Source organism: Larus michahellis, chromosome 4 (assembly GCF_964199755.1).
Source record: "Larus michahellis chromosome 4, bLarMic1.1, whole genome shotgun sequence".
In the NCBI taxonomy this organism is placed as follows: domain Eukaryota; kingdom Metazoa; phylum Chordata; class Aves; order Charadriiformes; family Laridae; genus Larus; species Larus michahellis.
This window is the reverse complement of record NC_133899.1, coordinates 20870033-20889981: the sequence shown is the minus strand read 5'-3', so window position 1 is coordinate 20889981 and position 19949 is coordinate 20870033. Positions and strand designations below refer to the sequence as shown.

General features: G+C 43.5%; 1 protein-coding gene across 3 annotated transcripts; it reads left to right on the top strand.

Annotated features, from left to right (window-relative positions):
* The first annotated feature begins 918 nt into the window (after window positions 1–918).
* On the top strand, window positions 919–19758 carry BBS2 (Bardet-Biedl syndrome 2). 3 transcript variants are annotated; one of them, XM_074583245.1, is made up of 17 exons: window positions 919–1136; window positions 2699–2926; window positions 3320–3445; window positions 3717–3779; window positions 6077–6154; window positions 8375–8479; window positions 9424–9510; window positions 10813–10948; window positions 12837–12976; window positions 13786–13930; window positions 14508–14679; window positions 15690–15819; window positions 16678–16809; window positions 17327–17464; window positions 17686–17798; window positions 18508–18656; window positions 19320–19758. In XM_074583245.1, the coding sequence occupies exons 1-17, from the start codon at window positions 1020–1022 to the stop codon at window positions 19424–19426; spliced, it is 2166 nt and encodes a 721-aa protein (XP_074439346.1). In that variant the 5' UTR covers window positions 919–1019; the 3' UTR covers window positions 19427–19758. The 3 variants fall into 3 exon arrangements, with proteins under 3 accessions (XP_074439346.1, XP_074439348.1, XP_074439347.1); XM_074583247.1 differs by lacking the exon at window positions 919–1136 and adding an exon at window positions 1193–1741; XM_074583246.1 differs by lacking the exon at window positions 919–1136 and adding an exon at window positions 1758–2302.
* The last annotated feature ends 191 nt before the right edge of the window (window positions 19759–19949 follow it).

Here is a 19949-nt window from a genome sequence, read left to right as displayed (position 1 = left end):
CCCCCAGTACCTCCAGTTGCTCCCCCAGTACCTCCAGTTCCCCTCCCAGCTCCCCTGACCTCTGCAAATGCCCTCCCTCAGCTCCCCCATTCCTACACTCCAGTTGCCCCCCAGTGCCCCTGACTGTTGCAACTGTCCCCCCCCAGTTAAAAACCCTAGCTGCCTCCTAGCTTCCCCAGCTGCCTCCCAGCAGCTCCAGTTCCCACCCAGTTCCCCTGACCTTTGCAGCTTTCCCCCCACCGGTCCCACAGCCCAGCTCCTCATGCTGCCCCCAGGACCTCCAGTTGCCCCCCAGCTCCCCTAACTGCCGCAAACACCCCCCGTGTCCCCCCAGTCCCAAACCACAGCTGCCTCCACCTACCCCCCAGCTCCCCCAGCTGTCCCCCAGCAGCTCCAGTTGCCCCCCCAGCTCCCCTGACCTTTGAAAATGGCCTCCCTCAGCTTCCCCAGTCCTACACTCCAGTTGCCCCCAGTTCCCCTGACCTTTGCAACTGTCCCCCTCCAAGTCCCACAGCCCAGCTGCCCCAACTGCCCCCCCCAGTACCTCCAGTTGCCCCCCAGCTCCCCTCACCTCTGCAAATATCCTCACCATCTACCCCCAATCCCACACCCCAGCAGCCCCCAGCTGCCCCCCAGTATTTCCAGTTGTCCCCCCAGCTCCCCTGACCTCTGCAAATGCCCCCCCAGCTCCCCCAGTCCTACTCTCCAGTTACCCCCCAGCTCCCCTGACTGCTGCACCTGTCCCCCCCAGCCCCACGCCCCAGTTCCCCCCACCTCCCTCCCAGCACCCCAGCCCCGCTGCCCCCTCGTTTGCCCCAGCCCCAAATGCACCCCCCGGTAACCCCGCCCCTCCCCGCCATGGCCCCGCCCCCTCCGCCACGGACACGCCCACTCCCACTCCGGCCCCGCCCCTCCCCGTGACGCAGCGGCGTCGTGCGCGAGCGGGCGGTGCTCGGCCCCGGCGGAGCCCGCGCCCGGCGGCGGGGCCCGTGGCGCGGCCCAGTCTCTTCGCCGCCGTCATGCTGGTGCCCGTGTTTACGCTGAAGCTCAACCACAAGATCCTGCCCCGCATGGTGGCGCTGGGCCGGTACGACGGGACGCACCCTTGCCTGGCGGCCGCCACGCAGGCGGGCAAGGTAACGGGGCGGCGCGGCCCGCCATCCCGCCCAGCATCCCCTCACGGGGCCGGGCCGCCGCCGCTGAGCTGAGGGGAAAAGGTCCTTCTCGGGGGCCGGGGCCTGCCCTGGTGGTGCCGCCGGGGCTCCCCGGCGCCCGGGCGGGCGCTCTCCCGACGGTAGGCCCCGCTCCCCTCGGCTGCAGGGCCGGCCTGCGGCCCAGCGGCGTGTCGGCGGAGGTCTCAGCCTGTCTCTGGTGTTTTGGCTCCGGCAGAAAACCGTGTTAACGCCCGCCAGGTTCCCTGCCCGCCCTCACAAAGGCAGGCGAGGAGTGAGGTCTGCTCTGCTGTCCGTAGGCTGGGCGCGATGGAGATGGTGCTGGAGCTACCTGCAGGCACGGGGACCAGCACTCAGCACTCGAAGCTCTGTTTTGTGGCAACAGGGAGTTTGCAGAAATTAATATCTGGTAACCCAGCTGAGTGGCTGAGGAAACTTTCCCATTTTCTAGCAGATAAGGTTGCCCAGGGAAGCAGCGGCTGCCCCATCCCTGGAGGTGTTCAAGGCCAGGCTGGACGGGGCTTGGAGCAACCGGGTCTGGCAGGAGGTGGCACTGCATGGGCTTTAAGGTCCCTTCCAACCCAAACCATTCTATGATAATGGGATTTTTTCAAATTGTGGGTTTTATCATACTGTTCTCAGTTCCAGCAGCGAGCCTTAGTGCCGTTACTAGCTAACCTCAGTGCTGATAGAGGGAGCAGTGCTAAGGTGTCTGTAGGTGATGCAAAGACTGCCTTGCGGGAACAGAAAACATTGTGTGCGCTCTGTTTGAGTTTGAAATACAAACAAAAGAGTGTTAAGTACAATGTAACTAATAAACAAAACATAGGTTGAAGCATAAACCCACAGAGGCATTTAGGTTGCTGTAAATACAAATATGGTTCCTCTGTGATGTTTCCCAGTGTTATTAATTTTATTTTGGAGCCTTTAGGAACAGCATAGAACAAGGTCTTGGTTGAGAGACAGACTGTACAGCCATAAAGCAAGGGCTATTAAGTGTAATATCCTGTCATCCCCTGACTCCGCTCCAGAGAATTACAGTGACTGAATATGGGTCAGTGAGAATAAAAACTTGCTTATCACAAACCCCTTTTAAAATTGCCATGTTCACCTACAGATGGAGGTTACAGGTAGGTACCAGGTAAATTGTCCTAAATGTTTGGGGTGTTTTGGTAGTGCTGTTACCAGCTGGATATAATTTGTTTAGTTTGTTGTTGCTCCCTTTGGTTTGCTCTTTTTTGCATCTGAAGACTTGTCATTTGCCATTTTCAGAAACAAAACAATTGTGTCATAACTCTGCTGCTTTTTTCTGCTGTTTCCTTGTTTTGGTATAGTTTAAAGAATAGTTTTTAACTAAAGAATAACAGATACAATATTGTCAGCAACCCCCCCAGTATTTTGTCCTCGCCTTGATTGCATGAATGCCCTTCTTCCCCATCACAGTTATTATCCAAACATCAGTCTGTAATGTTTGTATACAAACACATACATGCTTTCTGATAATGCTTATATCTTTGTTTCTACAGGTTTTTATTCATAATCCTCATGCTCGAGGGCAGAGAACAAACACAAACCGAATGGTGCAAAGTAACCAAGATTCGGACATTTCTCTTCTCAACATTAATCAAAGCATCACTTGTCTAGCTTCGGGAGTGCTGAACCCTCAGCTTGGTTACGATTGTCTTCTGGTTGGAACACAGACTAATTTATTAGCTTATGATGTATATAACAACTCAGATTTGTTTTACAGAGAGGCAAGTTAATTTAACTGTCTGCTTTTTTTAGTATCTTCGTTGTCTTCTTTTTCTTTCCATTCTAAAGATCACAGTTTTTACATTACTTTGACAATTAATTATGCTTCTGTTGTTTGCATTAGTTATATTACTGTGTTCAGAACGTTTTGCCTTCAGAATAGCTAAAATATTTCAGAAGAAAAATGTGAATGTGATGTATGTTTGTGTATGCACGTGCGAGAGCAAATTTTTGTGTTATCACACATCCCCTAGCAAGACAAAATTTAAAAGAATTGATAGGCATTCAGAGCTCAGCTAAACTGATAGTGATAATGTTGGAAGCTCTCTTTTTTATTTGTGTACTCTGATGTCTCATTATCTGCCGTTTCTTTTTTCATTAATGTTTCTCTGTAGGTTTCAGATGGAGCCAATGCAATAGTTCTTGGAAAGCTGGGAGATATTTCATCTCCACTTGCCATTATCGGTGGAAACTGTGCTTTGCAGGGCTTTGATTATGAAGGAAATGACCTTTTTTGGACAGTAAGGCATAAAGCTTTTGATGTTATTACAAGATTCTTTCAATGGCACTAATTCCTTTTGAATTATTTTTTTATATGATAAATATTAATTTGGTTGTTGATCTTTCTAAATTTATCACAGACCTCAAACTGTATTTTGGTCATGTATTTAGTGCACTCAGATGTTGCTTGAATGTTGGCCGTGTCAATTGTTCTGTTGCAGTTGAGATCATAAAAATAGCTTTGCTTCTGACAGCTATCATGAGTATTGAGGACTGTCTTTCTTGTTTTAGGTTACCGGAGACAATGTTCGTTCATTAGCACTGTGTGACTTTGATGGTGATGGCAAAACTGAGGTTTGTAAACATTTACATGTGAATTCATCTGTTTTCATGGTCTTGTAGTGAAATTATAATAAAAAAACATGGGTTGTCAAATATGACTGCTTTATATTACTGGTTAGAATGATCTCTGTGCGGAAGCTGTGCCTGTTTGAGGCTCCAGTCTGGCAAAGACGTGCACAAATGCTCAGCCCACATACAGGGCGCAGCACTGGTGTCTGGGACTACTTGGGGTGTGTAAAACTAGGATATCTGGGGTCTTTACAGCACTACTGCTTTGCTTTGGTGAATCGATTGCCAGCTGTAATGGAAAACATCTCCAGGAGAAAAACTACACCAGGACAAATACAATTTCTGTGATCATCAGTTGCAAGGCACCTGTTTCAGTGGTATTTCATTAATATGGTTATAAATAGTTTTTTTTTTTTAAATTTCAGAGAAACAACTTGCAAGGATCTTACATGTAAAAGTGAGCTCTTAAAAAGCTTTGCTGTGAAGAGCTTCACTTACAATTGGCAAAATCAAGAAACCTGTCTTCACATTCAGTCCCACTGTTTCTTCATAGTGACATGGGGAAATGAAATATTCTTTGCTTTTCTGATTTAAAATGAAGATAACTTCTAACAAGCATCTTGCTGATCAGATGTGAGACAAACAATAGGAAACAGCTGCCATTCTGATCATGCAGGCAGCAATGGATGGATGAAGTTGTGAATTTGTATGGCATTCTGTGCTGTAAATATTCTTCCATTCTGAAGGAATTGAAGGATCAGGCTTATAAATATGAGTCTTTAAGAAATGTGAAGTGTAATGCCTTCCTAGTATACATCAGATGCAAGTAAATATGCTGTTAAATCACCATGCGAAAAACACTTTTGTCATCTGTCTTTCAGTTTTAATCATAATTACTTAAGTTTTTCTCTTTAGTTCCCTGAAAATCCATGTTTGGAATGTTTTCTTGGACTATGTAACATGTACCTTGCCAAAGATTTTGGGGAAAAAACCCTTTTTCCTTTCTTTGGCAAATTCCAGTCCAGTGGTATGAAAGTCATTGAGGGCAATGAGTTGAATCAAATGGAGAAAAAAAAATAAATATATAGGCACCTCTAGGAAAGGCAGGTATCACCAGTAATTGTTTCAGGATTCTGTACTTTTAGCTGGTCACTTCTTGCAGGTAGTTAAGACTTGTCAGGAAATCTGTACCTCTTAACATATGTTGTTTCTTGTAAATTATTTCAATAGCTCCAGTAAGCTTAGGTTGGTGTAATTTACATTGTCATAATTTGAAGCACCTTTACTTTGGAAGAAAAAAAGCCTGTAATCTTTTTAAAAATCCAGCTTCAATATGGATTTCTGTCTATTCTGCTAAGTAAAGATGGAAGACATCAGTTCCAGTGGGGAAAGGTACTACCAGGTTTTAAACTTTCATTTATAATTCTGTTTGTCATTGATTTGATGGATGACTTTATGGGCAAGGCACTAAGCAGATCTGTTCCCTGGTTTCTCAATTTGCAAAATAGAAGCTGTGACTTCTCACCATCTTTAGGCAGTGCTTTTCCTGTCTGAAGGGCCTGCTTTTCAGTTAATACTAAGATCTAAGATGTAAGAAACAATAAGGAATGAGAATACAGAAGACCTAATTCAGTGCTGATGTCCTTCTTATTTGTATAATCATTTACATTGAGTTAAAGCCCATTTTTCCCACGCTTTGCAGTAGAGGCAGCGCCATTTAGGTTGGAGGAGCAGTGGTGGTTTGATACTTGGATTAATTGGTTCTGAGTTGTTTTGGTTTTTTCAAATGAGGGATGTTCAGTGCTAAGCAATGATTTTTTTTTTTTTTTTTCCAGCCATTTGCTGACAGGCTAGTAAGTGGGAGTCTGTGTTTCTCTGAACCCACGGAGTAATAAGTCAGAACTGAGCTGCAGGTCTCCTGCTCTGACACAGCGTAGCATTTTTGATGTGTATAACTGCAGTTACAAATGCTAACACTGAATGTATTACAGTAAGAAAAGAGCATAGCCCTGATGTTCTGATGTATCTTTTTTCCTTCCTACTCGAGATATTGCGCTATGCTTTTGTAGAGTCTAGATTGACAAGAAAAGGTATAACTAATATTTAATCAATGGGAGACTCCTGAAATCTTGACTTGACAGAGGGTACCTTTTGTTCCACTGGCAACTTTTCATACAGCTGTTAAAACTTCTTCATTTCTGGACTTGGAATGTTTATTTGCCCTCTGTGTCCTGGAGTATGTCCTTTTTATTTCCTTAGCTCGAATAACTATTTTTAAGGTAGACTTTATTTTTTTGTAGCTTCTTGTTGGCTCTGAAGATTTTGACATCCGTGTGTTCAAAGAAGATGAGATCGTAGCAGAAATGTCAGAGACAGAGGTAAATTATTTGTAGCTAATGTTTACATAAATTGCTGATGGAGCTGAAAGTATTGTGTACTGTAAAGCTTCTCTGGTTATCTGGTTCAAATTTATCATGTAGTTAAACAGTTACTTAACTATTTGGCACGGTATCTATTCTGCTAGAACTGCAAAAGTTCGAGTTTAATAATGTCTTTCATTATACACGGGGGGGTTTTCTTTGTTTATTTACAAACCTTTCACCAGGTTGAGAAAAGTGACTATTGCTCGACTGAAAGTCAGGGCCCTGTCCAAAAGTGATTAAGGTTATTGGCTTGTGATTGAAGCTTTTCGTGCCTTCTGAGCAAAACAATGTATTCTACGGTTTTTCTCAAATGCATTGACACAATCATGATGAAGTAACTTGCCCCTGTGTGTAGCCAGACAGCGCGTGGCAGGGTAGAAGGGGATTGCCCAGGTAAAATAGGAGGTTTGTGTTGCAGTTGGAGTTACATGGTGACTTGTAAAATAAAAAGAGCTGCACCTTTGCAGTGCTTAAAGTAAAATATGGGGTGGGTAAGTTTTCAGAGGGATAGCTAAAAGGTGTGGGAATTGCTTTTTAGCTTAAGAACCATGAGAGCCTCACTGTTAAATTTTGATTGCTTGGAAGGGAGAAAAATACCCTTATGTTCAGGAGTTTTATTAGCCTTCTCATGACCCTTCTGGGCCCAGGGTAGGCTAAGGACACATGACAGACCTTTTGTCCTTGAAGATCTTGGGTCTCCCTACTGCCCAAGTTGGGACTAAAAGGCTTAGTTAGCTACTAAACCACTTACGAAGAGCTATAAAAGACAAATCCCCGGGCAGTGTTCTAGGAAAGGAAGCTGTTGCTATAGCTAGGATTAGAACTGGGCCTGGAATATGTTCTGCTGCCTGTACAGTAGCCACTCTGGAGCCATGTTGTGATTTCTAGTTAAAGGGAAGCTAAAGGTCCATCGCTTTCTTGTATGATTTATTTCCAGATCCACAGAAGAATTGTTTTAAATCCACACCTTCAGAGTCTTTAGAGACCTGTTAAAATCCTACTGTTCTAATTTAAAAGGGCACAGCTGCTCCTAAGCCTTTCCTTTAAGAAGGTAAATTTGGGGAACAATGGCTTTATCCATTGTGCTTGTTTTGGAAGACTTGAATAGTTTGCATTTTCTGAATTTAATCTCTTACCCTGGTGAAACTGTAGACTGTTGTGATTCTTGAATTTATAAATGGGCAATCAGATATTAAAGAGAGTATTGCTATGTTTGTGAGTTTGACTGTTGCTGGGGTCTTCTGTCCTCACAATTTAGAAGGTATTGTTACTTGGGAAAGGCTTTGGAGAAGATCTGTCAGTTGAAAGGGTAAAGGGTTTGGAAACTATGTTTTATGGTAAAAAAAATCAAGGAGCAGTCAGCTGAGTTTAAGACGTTTGTGAATGATTTAATTTAAAGAAGTCTCCTGTGCTACGTTGTACAGAAGACCAGACAGATGATTGCAGTTGTTCTTCCTGACATTAAAATGTCTAGTCTTAGTGCATGGAAAGACCAGCATTTCCAAGCCCTGAGAGCCTTAGCTCGATGAAGAATTGTAAGGTAATGGGTCTTACAAGGAGTGAGAAACAGACCAAGTTATGACTCTTGGGCCTTTCCCTGGATATTCAGGTATTACCTAGCCTGGTGTTCTAATTGTGTTCCAGACAAAGTCCAACTGTGGGAGCTGTTAATTTTTATCTTGCTAATTTCAGGCAAAGGTTTTCTACCAAAAATATCTCTGGGGCTTTCCCAACCCATGTAATCTTGAACTCCTTACCATCCTCACGCAGCTCCTGAAGCTTTAAGGAATGTTGTGTGTTTGAAGGACGTTTTCAATGATAAGTGTTAGCACTGATGACCACAGGAATCCTATGAGCAGTTGTTTTGCTGCTTGTGGTAGGACATATTTGGTCAAAGTACACAGTTCGAGGGCAATTCTGCAGTCTTTGGTGAAGTGTGTTTTAGTGTTGGCAATGCAGCATGTGTGAGGAAATCCGATAAGGCCTTTGGTGATTTCAAACTGATTTTTAAAAATAATTACTTCAGTATTTATTGTTGTTTTCCGCAATAGACTTATTTACCGTTTAAGTAATGTACAGTTCATAGGAAAGAGATATTGTGTAGTCTGTTCTCTGTTACCTGAAGATGCAGAAGTTCTCACTCCTGTATCGCCTCTCTCCCTCCTTTCACCCAAGACTGTTACTTCGCTTAGCCCCATGTACGGCAGTCGGTTTGGCTATGCTCTCTCTAATGGGACGGTCGGAGTTTATGACAAGACAGCCCGCTACTGGAGGATTAAGGTTAGTCTAATGGTGGAATATCATCACTGAAGGCTTTGAAGACTGCTAGGAGATTTAGTACCTAATCTCGGGTTGTTATGGTGTTTTTCTTACTCCTTAGATGAATTCGAAATTCTCTGCTGAGCATAGCACTTAATGTAATGTTGTTCTTACAAAACCTGTTTTCATAGATACATGCAAAATTAATACTGTGTCAGCTCCTTCAGTGCTTTTGGGACTATTGGTGATGGCTTAACACCACTGGTACAACTGCGCTACTAGGGATGCTTCAGCTTTGCAGCATTGTTTAAGCAGCAGAAATGCAACAGAGAAATTTGAGTTCAGTGTTAGAAAATGCCTCCGGCTGTATTGTTGAATCAATAAACTGTTTTTCAGAGACTGAATTAATCTTGCATTGTCTGTGTTCGAAGCTAATTTTTTGCATCAAGAGCAATTTGCTGCTGCAGCAAATCATATTGGCAAGATCCTTTCCTGATGCTCATTTTAATATTCTTCCTGTAACACAGATCAGACCAGTCTATTTAATAGTAATAAAAGGAGGAATTCCTTAGGAGGTGGCAGGAAGAGGCTAATGGCTTTTCTCAGGGATCTCATTTTATGACAATGTTGAAACACCAATTTATTTGTTTTTCCTAGAAAGTTTGGCTTTTTACGCTTGGTTTTTTTTTTTGTGAGTTCTAGTAATTTGCTTGGATGTAAATGTATTTAAAGGAAAGATCAAGTCCTTTGAGAGCGGTGGACTAGATTTGTAATTCAAGGGCTAAGATATCAGAGATATGTGTGACCTTACAGGAAGTGATGCTCAAACTTCCCGTTAAGGAGACACTTTTCTATTCCTTTCTGTGATCTCTGTAGCCTCCTACTCCTGTGTCTTACATGTTTCAAGCATATGCAATTTAGAAAACATACCCAGGCTTCAGTTGTTCTTTTTTTTCTGTCTTCAGTCTAAGAACCAAGCAATGAGCATACATGCGTTTGACCTGAACTCTGATGGCGTGTGTGAGTTGATCACTGGCTGGTCCAATGGGAAGGTGAGTTTATACAGGGGGCAAACGAGGAGCTGTAAATCTGGAAGCTGTGTTTGAACAAGGCTGTTAAATTGTCTGAAGGAGAGCAACCTAAAATTAAAAAGGCTGTTGAAAACTGAGTCCTGAAGATTTATTGCAGTAAACCTTGTTTGGCTGGTGTATCCTGTGCCAAGTGCAAGATGAGAGAAAAGCTGCTTCCTCTGCTTAGTTCAGAGTCAATTGCTAAGGTGTGGTAAGTTGTTTCCATGGTAGTGGAGATCATATGCCACATCCTGGAGCTCTTGAGTGTCTCTTTTCAGCTGTGTCTTGAGCACATGCTAATAATCCTCTGTGATGTTTCCTGAAGGTTCTCAGACTACAGGGGAGAGAAAGCAGTTGTGTAACAGGAGAGCAGCATCAGTCTTGACTATGGCAGGATTAGAACAAATCCATCAAGTATTATTTCATTTCATGTAAAAGCATTCTATACAGCCAGTCCTAGTCTCTTAAGCCTGTTGCTTGGTATTCCCCTTTGTCAGAAATGACTGTCCTGGATTCCAAACCTCTCCTGGATGCAGCTTGCCAGGTTTTTTTGTAAAGCTATGCTTCTTTCTTCACACCTCTCATTACTCTCATTAGCCTGGGGGAATTTAATTAACTTCATATCAAGCTGGCAGTCTAGAGCCCAGATATGTTGTAACTTATGTTGGATTAGGTGTATAGCATTGTTAAAGAGAGAACCTCTCCTTGCTTTACTCTTTTCTTCTGTTCTTTTCCACTGGCAATCTCTACCCTGCTTGCTGGTCTGAAACAGTCCCTGGGTCCTAGAAAGAGTAATGCTGGGTCCCGTGCTTTGGAAAAGGCACACTGCACAGAACTGAGCCCCCCCTCTCTGTTCCTCTCCAATGAAAGATAATTAAAGGTTCTGGTATTTGTGTATAAAAGTAATTCATCACGGACTGCAGCAAAGAGAAGAGATTGTAACTATCGCATTAAAGCTATTCCTGGTATAGTGCCATCATTGCTGCATTCATGTTTGCATAACCTTCCCAGTGCAGACTTGCAGTCCCCTTCTTTCCTTCCTCTTGTTTGTAACTTAGGGAAGCGTCTCTGAAGAGCAGTTCCTTCTAGCTGAGCCTGTCTAGAGGTCATTTCTTGATGGTATTTTTTTCGTGTGTGGTGGTCTGATCAGCAGAGCTGCAAGTTCACCTGCAGTTCCATGAGCAGAGCTGGCTTTCAGTTAACAGCTTAGAGTACAGCATGACGTATATTTTTGGAGTTAACTTTTCTGTTCATGCTGTGCCTTGGAACTCTTTGTTGTTCCAGGTTGATGCACGCAGTGACCGCACCGGGGAGGTCATCTTTAAGGACAACTTTGCTTCCTCAATTGCAGGAGTGGTGGAGGGGGATTACAGAATGGATGGGAGCACCCAGTTAATCTGCTGTTCAGTTGACGGTGAAGGTAAAAGAATTGTTCAGGATATTAATTTAACACACAATAATATCAGGCGCATCACATAATTTCAGATTAGCTAAACATTTTGTTTCCATAGGCATTTTTGTCTGCCAAATTCCCTTTGCTTTATGTGCAGTTAAGGGAATTTTGCGTTACGCTATCTGCAAACAGGATTTTGAATATTGCCTTCTCTGTGATAAGCGGCATGTGTTTCATTGTGATCCAAGAAGTCATCAAAATTCATTTGCCTAACGGAAGAAGTCCCATCCTAATAATGCAAAGATAACTATATTCTGTGCAGACCCTGGTTGTTCAGGCCACATTATTGTAGATGAATGTATAGGAAATCTTCTTTCCTATATGTGATAATTCTTTGGTTGCTTTACAGTGGGTAAAGGTGTTTAGACAGCTAAGGGGGGTGTGTGTTTTGGCTTTCTTCTTAAGACGAATAGTTTTTATATTCAAAATCTTAGATGTTAACAGCCCTTTGTTTGCTGTAAAATGCTATCCTGAGATAGGAGGACTGGTGGATTTATCCCACCATGCATTTGAGAAGTCACACCTGGTTTCTGTGAGTGGAAACAAGTATCATCGCAGGTAATTTAAATAAGGTTAGCATAATTTACAGGGATGGCTCCAGGAAAGACACCAGTGTGATTATCCAACTGCTTGGTGTCGGTGGCCTGAGACAGGCAGGTCTGGCACAACCCATTTGGAACAAAAGCTTGTTAAATAGCACAGTGTTTTGCGCTCTGTCTTAATCATAGGCTGTGGGGATTTGCTGTGCTTGGGCTTCAGCATATAAACTTTTTTCCCAAGCTCACAGAAGGGGAACATTGTACACAGTTCTGAAGATACCTTGCCCTAGGAGAGCTGTGTAGGTTAATATCATCCTTTTCTGATGGGTCCATCATAAACAAACCTTGGCACAATGGTTTGTTTAGGCTGGAGCCTTTAGGTGTTATTAAATAGTAATAGCTCTGTTTTGGAGGTTATATGGACAGTGTACTCTCATAGTCCTTGTCATTAGAGTTCTGTTTGGGGCCAGCATCCTTTCACTTGGTGTTCTGTGTTTCAGTGTATTTTCTGTCTTGCTCTCACTTTAAATGAATGAATGGCTCAAATAATAAAGCCGGTCCTTTCATTGGAGGACAGTGTGCTTGCTGCATGCTTTTCAAGTTCTCTGCAACTTTTTACGATGGTTACACAGCCAGGCAGCATATTCTTCACAGGTATAAGATTTTTTTGTTGCAATCAGAGCACACGGCCCTAGAGCAAAACAGAAGTTTATGGCAAGCATCTTTGTCTCATCTGTTTGGCTCTTCTGTTTCCATAGGCAGTTGGAGATATTTCCATAACTCTGTGCTTTACTGGGAAACTGGTCTTACCCCTTGAAGTGAAGTATCCCTTGATTTGGGGAAAAACTAATGTGGGTAAATCTTGTTTACTGGCTGATTGACAGTGACTTACAGTCACCTTCAGACAGTAACAACTCCTCTGACCAGCTCTAGAAATCCAGGTACACATTTTATTAATTTTGCATAATTGCAAATTTGCCTAAGCACCTGAAAGAATGATTGCAGTGGGAATCCTCTTGCAAAAGGACGGGGCACTGCCCTTGTTTGGTCAGGTAAAGACAGCTTAAAGACAGGTTGGTAATTCACCTTTTTTCTTTTTTAAAATGTGCAGTTCTCTTGTCCTGATCACCAGGAAAATCAAAAGCCTTGGTGGGTGTAAATCAATGCTCAGGCTCTCAGCTGAATGGTACCAAATGAAGACGAAAATCAGTGTCTGCTGCTGAGGGTGGTAGAAGGTGGTCTTGTTACAGAAACTAAAGTTTTGGGGAGATTGTGAAAGGTTTTGCTGAAATTGGCTATGTTTTGTTTCTGTACAGTCCGAGGCTATCTGCCAGGAGCTGAGGAGATGAAGGGAAATCTAATGGATACGAGTGCTGAGCAGGACCTGATCCGAGAACTTAGTCAAAAGAAACAAAATCTGCTGCTGGAATTAAGAAATTACGAGGAAAATGCAAAGGTACTACTTAAATAATGTGTAGGGCCAAACCACACCTTTCCATTGCTATAAATCTGGAGTAATCTGGGAAGCAGTCTTGAGGCAGTCCAGACAAGTCAGAGCTCTAACCTGTTAGGATGAAGCGAGATTGCCTACTGAGGATTCCTGCTTCTGCATCTGACTTGCTCCTTGTGCAAGTTCAGAACTTGCTTTTTGTATTTTAATAAATAACATTTTCCTTGCTCCTTCATCTTGCCAGAGCAGTTGTGTTTGGACCTGGATTCTGTTCAGCCCTGTGCTTTGGCTTACAACTGCAAATTGTAGTTTTCAATGCATAAGCCAACTCGGGGGTCAGAGGGGATTGCGTGAGAGGATCAGGTAATTAATTGGGTGAGGGCTGGGAGCACTGCCAGTGTGTAGGAAGCGCACTTGTGGTTTGATGGTGAACGTGTAGAATTAAAGAGCTTCAAAAAATAGTCTGAGGAAAGAGAAAACTCATATTTGAACAGTAAATGACCACCATAGCAAAAGCATGGAATTATATAAGCTTATGCTTAAAATTGAATATATGTTAGGTGCTTTTCTGAATAAAGATGTGGGTACAGAGCTGAGCTCCATCGACAATAAAGCACTTGAACAAATTGTAGCACAAGTGTCCACAGCTCCATGCCTAATCCAGCTGCTGTTTGTAGCCATGTGAAATGTCTGGGAATTGCTGTAATGCAACCTTCTCCTGCAAGAAAAGAGAACTGACTTACGCATATATTTTCTAGGTTGCTTGAGTGAAAATCGTGAAATTCTGATACTGAAAGGTATGTGTTTTGCAACAGGCTGAACTGAAGACTCAGTTGAAGGAAGCTGATGGGCAGAGAGGTGTGATTCCCGCAAATACCCAACTCCAGACAGCCCTCTCGGTTAATCTGGGCTCTGACAGCCAGTCTGCCCATGTGGAGCTGTGTATTTCCACCACAAACGGTGAGTGGTAACCTGCAACCATTGACATTAATTTCATGTAAATTCATGCAAACCTTTAGTTATATTTAGCTGATGATTTGCCTGTCTCCCCTTTATTGTCTGTAATTTCCCCTTTGTGGTCGCTTTCCTTTCACACAGTTTTGAATCAAGCTGTGATCCTTTGATGGGTCTTGGGGGAGAGGAGTTTGATGGAATTTGTTTCTTGTTACGTGTTTTCCAAGGCAATTAACGTTTAACTTGGACGAAATGAGTCTTGGTGATCCCTGCAATGCTCCTTGTGTTGACTCTAAACATTAACCTACAGCAGTGTTAGTGAGGGTGTTGCATGAATGCAGCTGAACCTCAGCTGGCTTTATATGCAAAACTGGAGCTACCCCGAGACAGCAAATGCACCTAGCACCAGGCGTGCTGAGGATACGGTCAGGTCCAGATGTGATCGTGCTGGTCAACTGGGGTATTTTAACAATTCAGAGGAGGGGTGTAAAGAGTCAACTGTGCTTACTTCTGAAAACAGTGGTGGTTTGTTGCCAGAGGACAGCTGTTAATTTAGGAACTGCTTTTTCTTCCTGTTGCTAAGACACAATCATCCGTGCTGTGCTGATCTTTGCTGAAGGCATATTTGAAGGAGAGAGCCACGTGGTACACCCCAGTCTCCAGAACCTCTCTGGTTGTGTCCGTGTTCCCCTTATTCCCCCCAAAGATGTCCCTGTGGATTTGCACATCAAAGCCTTTGTGGGTTACAGAAACAGGTGAGTTTTGTGTTGGGATCTCTGCTGGTCTCCAGAGCTAACTGTGTGACCAGGGAACAGCAACGATGTGCCTTCATGCTTGTTGTGTGGGGAGCACACCGTTAATTCCCTGGTGCCCCACTTCTCTGTGTTACTGGAAGTAGAGCTGGAATACTTTCTTAAAAACACTCTTGCACCTGTGATGCTGAGCTCTTCTCCAGACAAAGTCTAAATGCTCTGGAGGCACTGGGACCTGCTGTGCTCCGGCTCTGCCTCTGGGGGAACAGCAAGCATTTCTTGTCCGTAGATGCCTTATTGTGGGTCTCTGGAGGGAGCTGGGAGAGGTAGAGGTTGTATCCAGGCTGCCTGCTCTAAGTGCCTGCCTCTCCAGGCTCAGAATGATGCCTGCTCTGGCTGAAGTACCTGAGCAGGCCTGAAAGCACAGCGGTGTCTTTCAAGCTACGAAGTTAAGTTTGTCTTCAGGGCAAGTTGAAAGTAGCATATGCCTGACTTCAAGACAACAGTTTTCCAGTTTCCAATAGAAATAAAATGTCTTCATATACACTTGACACCAGCTTTTTCCCTGTTCGTATCTGCTTCCTTTCCCTGAATGAGGAGGCATATTTTGAGAGCTAGCCAACCACTGCAGAAGGAATGTGTAGAGCTTAATTCCTTTTTTTGTTTTCTCTATTTGTCTTTATTATTGCTTTTAGTAAGACTTCACCGAACCTGTAAAGAAAATACTCAGTCACATAGTAAGATCTTAAATATGTTAGCCTAGAGAACATATTTCATTGGAAGGATTATGGAAAATGTAAGCAGTAGGGAGGAATCATTCAACCTCGTGAATGAGGTTACCCCAAAGCCTGGAATTTTCAAGATCCAGTGTTTTTTCTGGGAAACAGAGCTGATTACATGTCTGGAAGCTGCTGATGTCAGTAGCCAGCTAAAAATGGACTGGGAACCATTGCAGTAGGTGAATACCTGGTATGTTAGTAACTGTCTCTATTTGTCCTTTGGCTTGGTTCCAGCACACAGTTCCATGTATTTGAGTTGACAAGACAGCTTCCTCGCTTTTCCATGTATGCCCTGAGCAGCCCAGACTCAGCCGCGGAGCCACTGAGCTTTGTTAACTGCACAATGAATGAGAGACCGCAAAGGGTGAGTTTCTGCTCTGCTTCCTATTTCCCACTCCTGCGTAGAGACACTGCAAGTGGAGGGTTTGCAATTAGCTTGAGGATTCCGAAAGCAAAGGGAAAATTATGCAGGGAACTGCAGTGCTGGCCTTTGGAGTCTGTGTCAACAACTTGACTCAGTGCTTTTTTTCCTTCTTTGAAAGATTGCTTCAGGAGTTCCTGAAGCTGTGGGAACTAATGGCCTGAGAACGTGAGGTGTTTCAGATACTGTATTGTTCGCTGTGTGACAATTGATGGAATGCCAGCAGCGGCAGCTCTGTAGTGAGTGACGAATTCTGTAAATGACCAGCAAACAGGAAAAAGGCAATACAGTGCCCAGATAATGGTTCCGTTTCACAACAGATGAGGAGCAGTGCTGTAGCTTTGGTTCTAAAAGATGTGAATTGTGGGATGGGGGTAATTAGAGCTGGTTGTTTCCCTCATAACTGGAGGGCTCTGCCCTATTTACATGGCCTTTACTGCATTAAATAGCCAATGCAAAAAAAAAACAAAACAACAAGATGAAAAGAAACTTTCCTTGAAAGAACCAAGCCTTGCTTCCCAGCTTTCTCCAGTCCCAAGGCCCAGGCTTATGCTTTGACCTTGGGCTGTGGTCTCTGGTTGTTGGATTTGTTTTTCTGTGGAAGACTCAGCTTTGGAGCAAGGATTCAACTATGCTCATTCTAACAAGTTCATGACATGGGATTAGGGGATGAAATTTAGTGAATGAAATTTCCAAGGCACCCTGTGTGCCCTGGCGCACATCATATGCAGGGACATTGCATGGTTCTCCAGGCTTTTCACGCAGTTTGATGGCTGATGCTCTTCGTTTTATTTTTGCAAGATTGTTATGTGGCTGAATCAGAGCTTCTTACTACCAGAGGATGCAGAGTTTCAGAGCGCTCCCTTTCAGGTTTGCTTCACTTCCCTTCGTAATGCAGGTCAGCTCTGCATCAAAATCAAGCCCGGCGGAGAGGTGAGTACCTTCATGGACAAAGGGAACACCCGTTTAATTACACCCTGGTGAAACTTAAGGGTGGTGTCAATACAAGGCAGTAAAAATGAAAGACAACTGAACAGGCAGAGAAAGTACTCATGTTTAGGGATGTTTTTGGAAACTTTTGGGTCTTTTTACTGTTGGTGGGTAAAATTCCAGGACCAGTTAATGAAAAAATCCTGCTTAGCCTACAGATCTGTAGGAAGGCGTTTGTTCCCACACAGGGTGGTTTCAGGGAGCCATAATTTCTGCCTGTAACTTTTGCACTGGTCCTGTATGCACAGATGCCTCTTTGCCCCAGGCCTGAATAAAAGCCCCTTTGAAATCAGTGTCGTCTTACCTACTGAAAGCCTAGAGCTTGCTCATACAACAGTTTTGCCTCTTGATAGAATGAACTGCTTTGAGGCCAGGTAACTGAGAGGCATTCCTGCTGGGCAATTCTCGGAGATACTTTGGCATGGAAGAGCACCGAAGTGCTTTCTTTCCTTTCTGATAGATTTCCATCAACACGGATGATATTGATCTGGCTGGTGACATTATCCAGTCAATGGCCTCCTTTCTGGCCATCGAAGATTTGCAGGTGGAAGCAGATTTCCCTGCGTACTTTGAGGAGCTGCGGAAAGTGTTGGTCAAGGTGAGGAGGCATCGGATGTTTCTAAATTGTCAGCTAAGCAGTCGCTGGGGGCATTTGTGTGATAGGATCTCTGAACTGCTTTAACACTTTGCGGAAATCATGCAGCCATGGCTTGCTGTGCAAAGACAATGGGACACCCTCAATTTTCTGTTTATTCTTTGTTTTGTGGAACAGACCCAGAGTGCCAGGGGCCCTTTCTCATGACTGTTTTTCTTGGACAGGTGGATGAACACCACGCGGTGAATCAGAGGCTCACTGCCGACATGGCTGAACACTCCAACCTCATCCGCAGCATGCTGGTTCAGGCGGAAGACGCACGGCTCCTGGGAGACATGTGAGTAATTGCTGCTTGGCTTGAGTGTTTTAGGTTTAGAACAGCCAATCTTTGCTTTTCAGGCAGAAAAGAGCACAAAACCCATTTGTGTGATATAGGGGTTATCTAGTTACAACTCTTGTTGTTAAATTGGTACCTTTGCTGGTCCCACCATGAGCTTTCCTTCAGCCTTGTTCTTCAGGTGGAAAACTAGTCTGGGAAGACAAAAGGGTGGAGGTAGGGGCTTAGCATGATGCAGGTGGGGTGAATCAGCCTCAAGATGGTGAGATAATTAGAAAACACACAATAAGGGAAGAAGGCAATAAAAGCTCTCTGCACTGTGTGAACTTTTGAGAACACCAAGAAAGAAATTCTGGGTGTAAGTCCTTTCACTCTGACTTGCTGTGTTCTCCTGCTAGTGTCCTCTCTTTACTGTCAAGAGCAGCAGTAAAGAGGTCTGAGCTAATGTAGAGCGGTGTTACTTTAACTGGCGAAGGTGGCATCTCCTCTTTGGGTTGCCGAATAAAATAACTGCAAAAATAGACCACTTTTTTCAGTAAGATAATTAGTATAACCAACATGTCTGGACAAGTCTGTGTTGTAGCTGGCAGACATGTGGATAACTGTGGTAGCCATCACAACCACGTATCGCAACACCTCTATGCTGACAAACCAGGAATGACATCCTTGTCCCCAGAGATGCAAATAACTGGACTGATTGTTCCCCCAGGAAAAACATGAAGACACGGTACATCGAGCTGTATGATCTTAACAGAGACTTAATAAATCAATACAAAATTCGTTGCAACAATCACACGGAGCTGTTGAATAATCTGAAAGCTGTGAATCAGGCAATCCAGAGGGCTGGGCGGTTACGCGGTAAGTATATGTGTTTGGAGGGAATGGGGAGTCTTGGACCCCAGTGAGGCAGATAAGATGTGTCTCGGAGGCCGCCTGGGTTAGTTAAGTGACTTCAGGCTTTTTGACCTGAAACTGAATTAGTAGAAGTAATCTTCTGTTTTTCAGCCAAAGCCAATTGCCTGTGACGGTGAACTGTGGGTGTCCAGTGTAATCTGGGATCACGATTTTAGAAAGAACAGTTCAAAGCGGTTTCCAGCTTGCTGGATGGTATAGAAATTGCTAGTTTTGTTGAATGCAATTTTAAAAGCACTTTTAAAGTAGTGTTTCAGTTCTTAATCTGTAATTCTGCCTAAAAAAAAAAAAAATCATCTTAAGCAGGGCTGTTTATCTATATTATTGGTTCTGTAGGTCTTTGGGGAAGGAGGTATTTTTTGTGTATTTATAGCATTCCCCTTTCAACAAGTCCTTTAAGCTGCTTTCTAATAGAGCTATCAATGATTCTTCTTTAAAGAAAGGGGTTTGTTTATGTACTAAAGAAAAGGTGGCATTTCACTGTGTATTTAAAAAATATTTGAAAGAGACCCCTAAATTTTTGAGGCTGGGTGAAATAAGTATTTTTACCAGTTTCTTACTGAGTAACTGAAGTGCTTTTTCTTTTCTTTCCTTTTATTTTCTTTACAGTTGGCAAACCTAAAACACAAGTGATCAGCGCTTGTCGGGATGCGATAAGAAGCAACAACTTTAACATGCTGTTCAGGATAATGCGTGTGGGAACAGCCTCTTCTTAAAGTGACTGGAGGAGCAGCAGTTGCACAGGGCCAGCGTTTCCATGCAGCGGGCAGATAACGGACCAATAACGACAATTCAGTCCCCTACCCCACTGTAGGGGGAAGTAATTGCAAAGGTAGCATTTTAGTTAAGCCATCAGGCAATAAATGTTATTATGCAGGCCAAAGCTTCATGAAGAAAATATCAGAGTTTAAGTGCAGATGTGATATTTATGCAAGACAGAGGTATAACCTTGGAACGGTTATTTTTCTTACAGTAACTTATTTATGTATTTTAATATATTTTGTAGTTAAGGCATCGGTCTCTTCCATTAAAACATAGACTGGTTTGACTGCTTTTGGTCTGATTTAGTTGGGGACGTGCGTATGGTTAAGTTTATTTGTTGAAAAAATCAAAACCAAACCACTCTTCTGGTTTTGCTGTGTAGTCTCTGTGCACTGAACACACTCTCTGTGTCGGAGAATCCCAGGTTTCATTGCAGGGATGTGCTGCTTTCTAGGTAAACTGCAGTTCAGTGCCCTA

Bases quoted from the DNA above. Each gene is read 5' to 3' on its own strand.
- BBS2 (XM_074583245.1), top strand. From the start codon at position 1,020: ATGCTGGTGCCCGTGTTTACGCTGAAGCTCAACCACAAGATCCTGCCC. The intron at 10,949-12,836 runs GTAAAAGAATTG...GTTTCTGTACAG, and splicing joins CTGTTCAGTTGACGGTGAAG to TCCGAGGCTATCTGCCAGGA. The intron at 18,657-19,319 runs GTAAGTATATGT...TTTTCTTTACAG, and splicing joins GAGGGCTGGGCGGTTACGCG to TTGGCAAACCTAAAACACAA.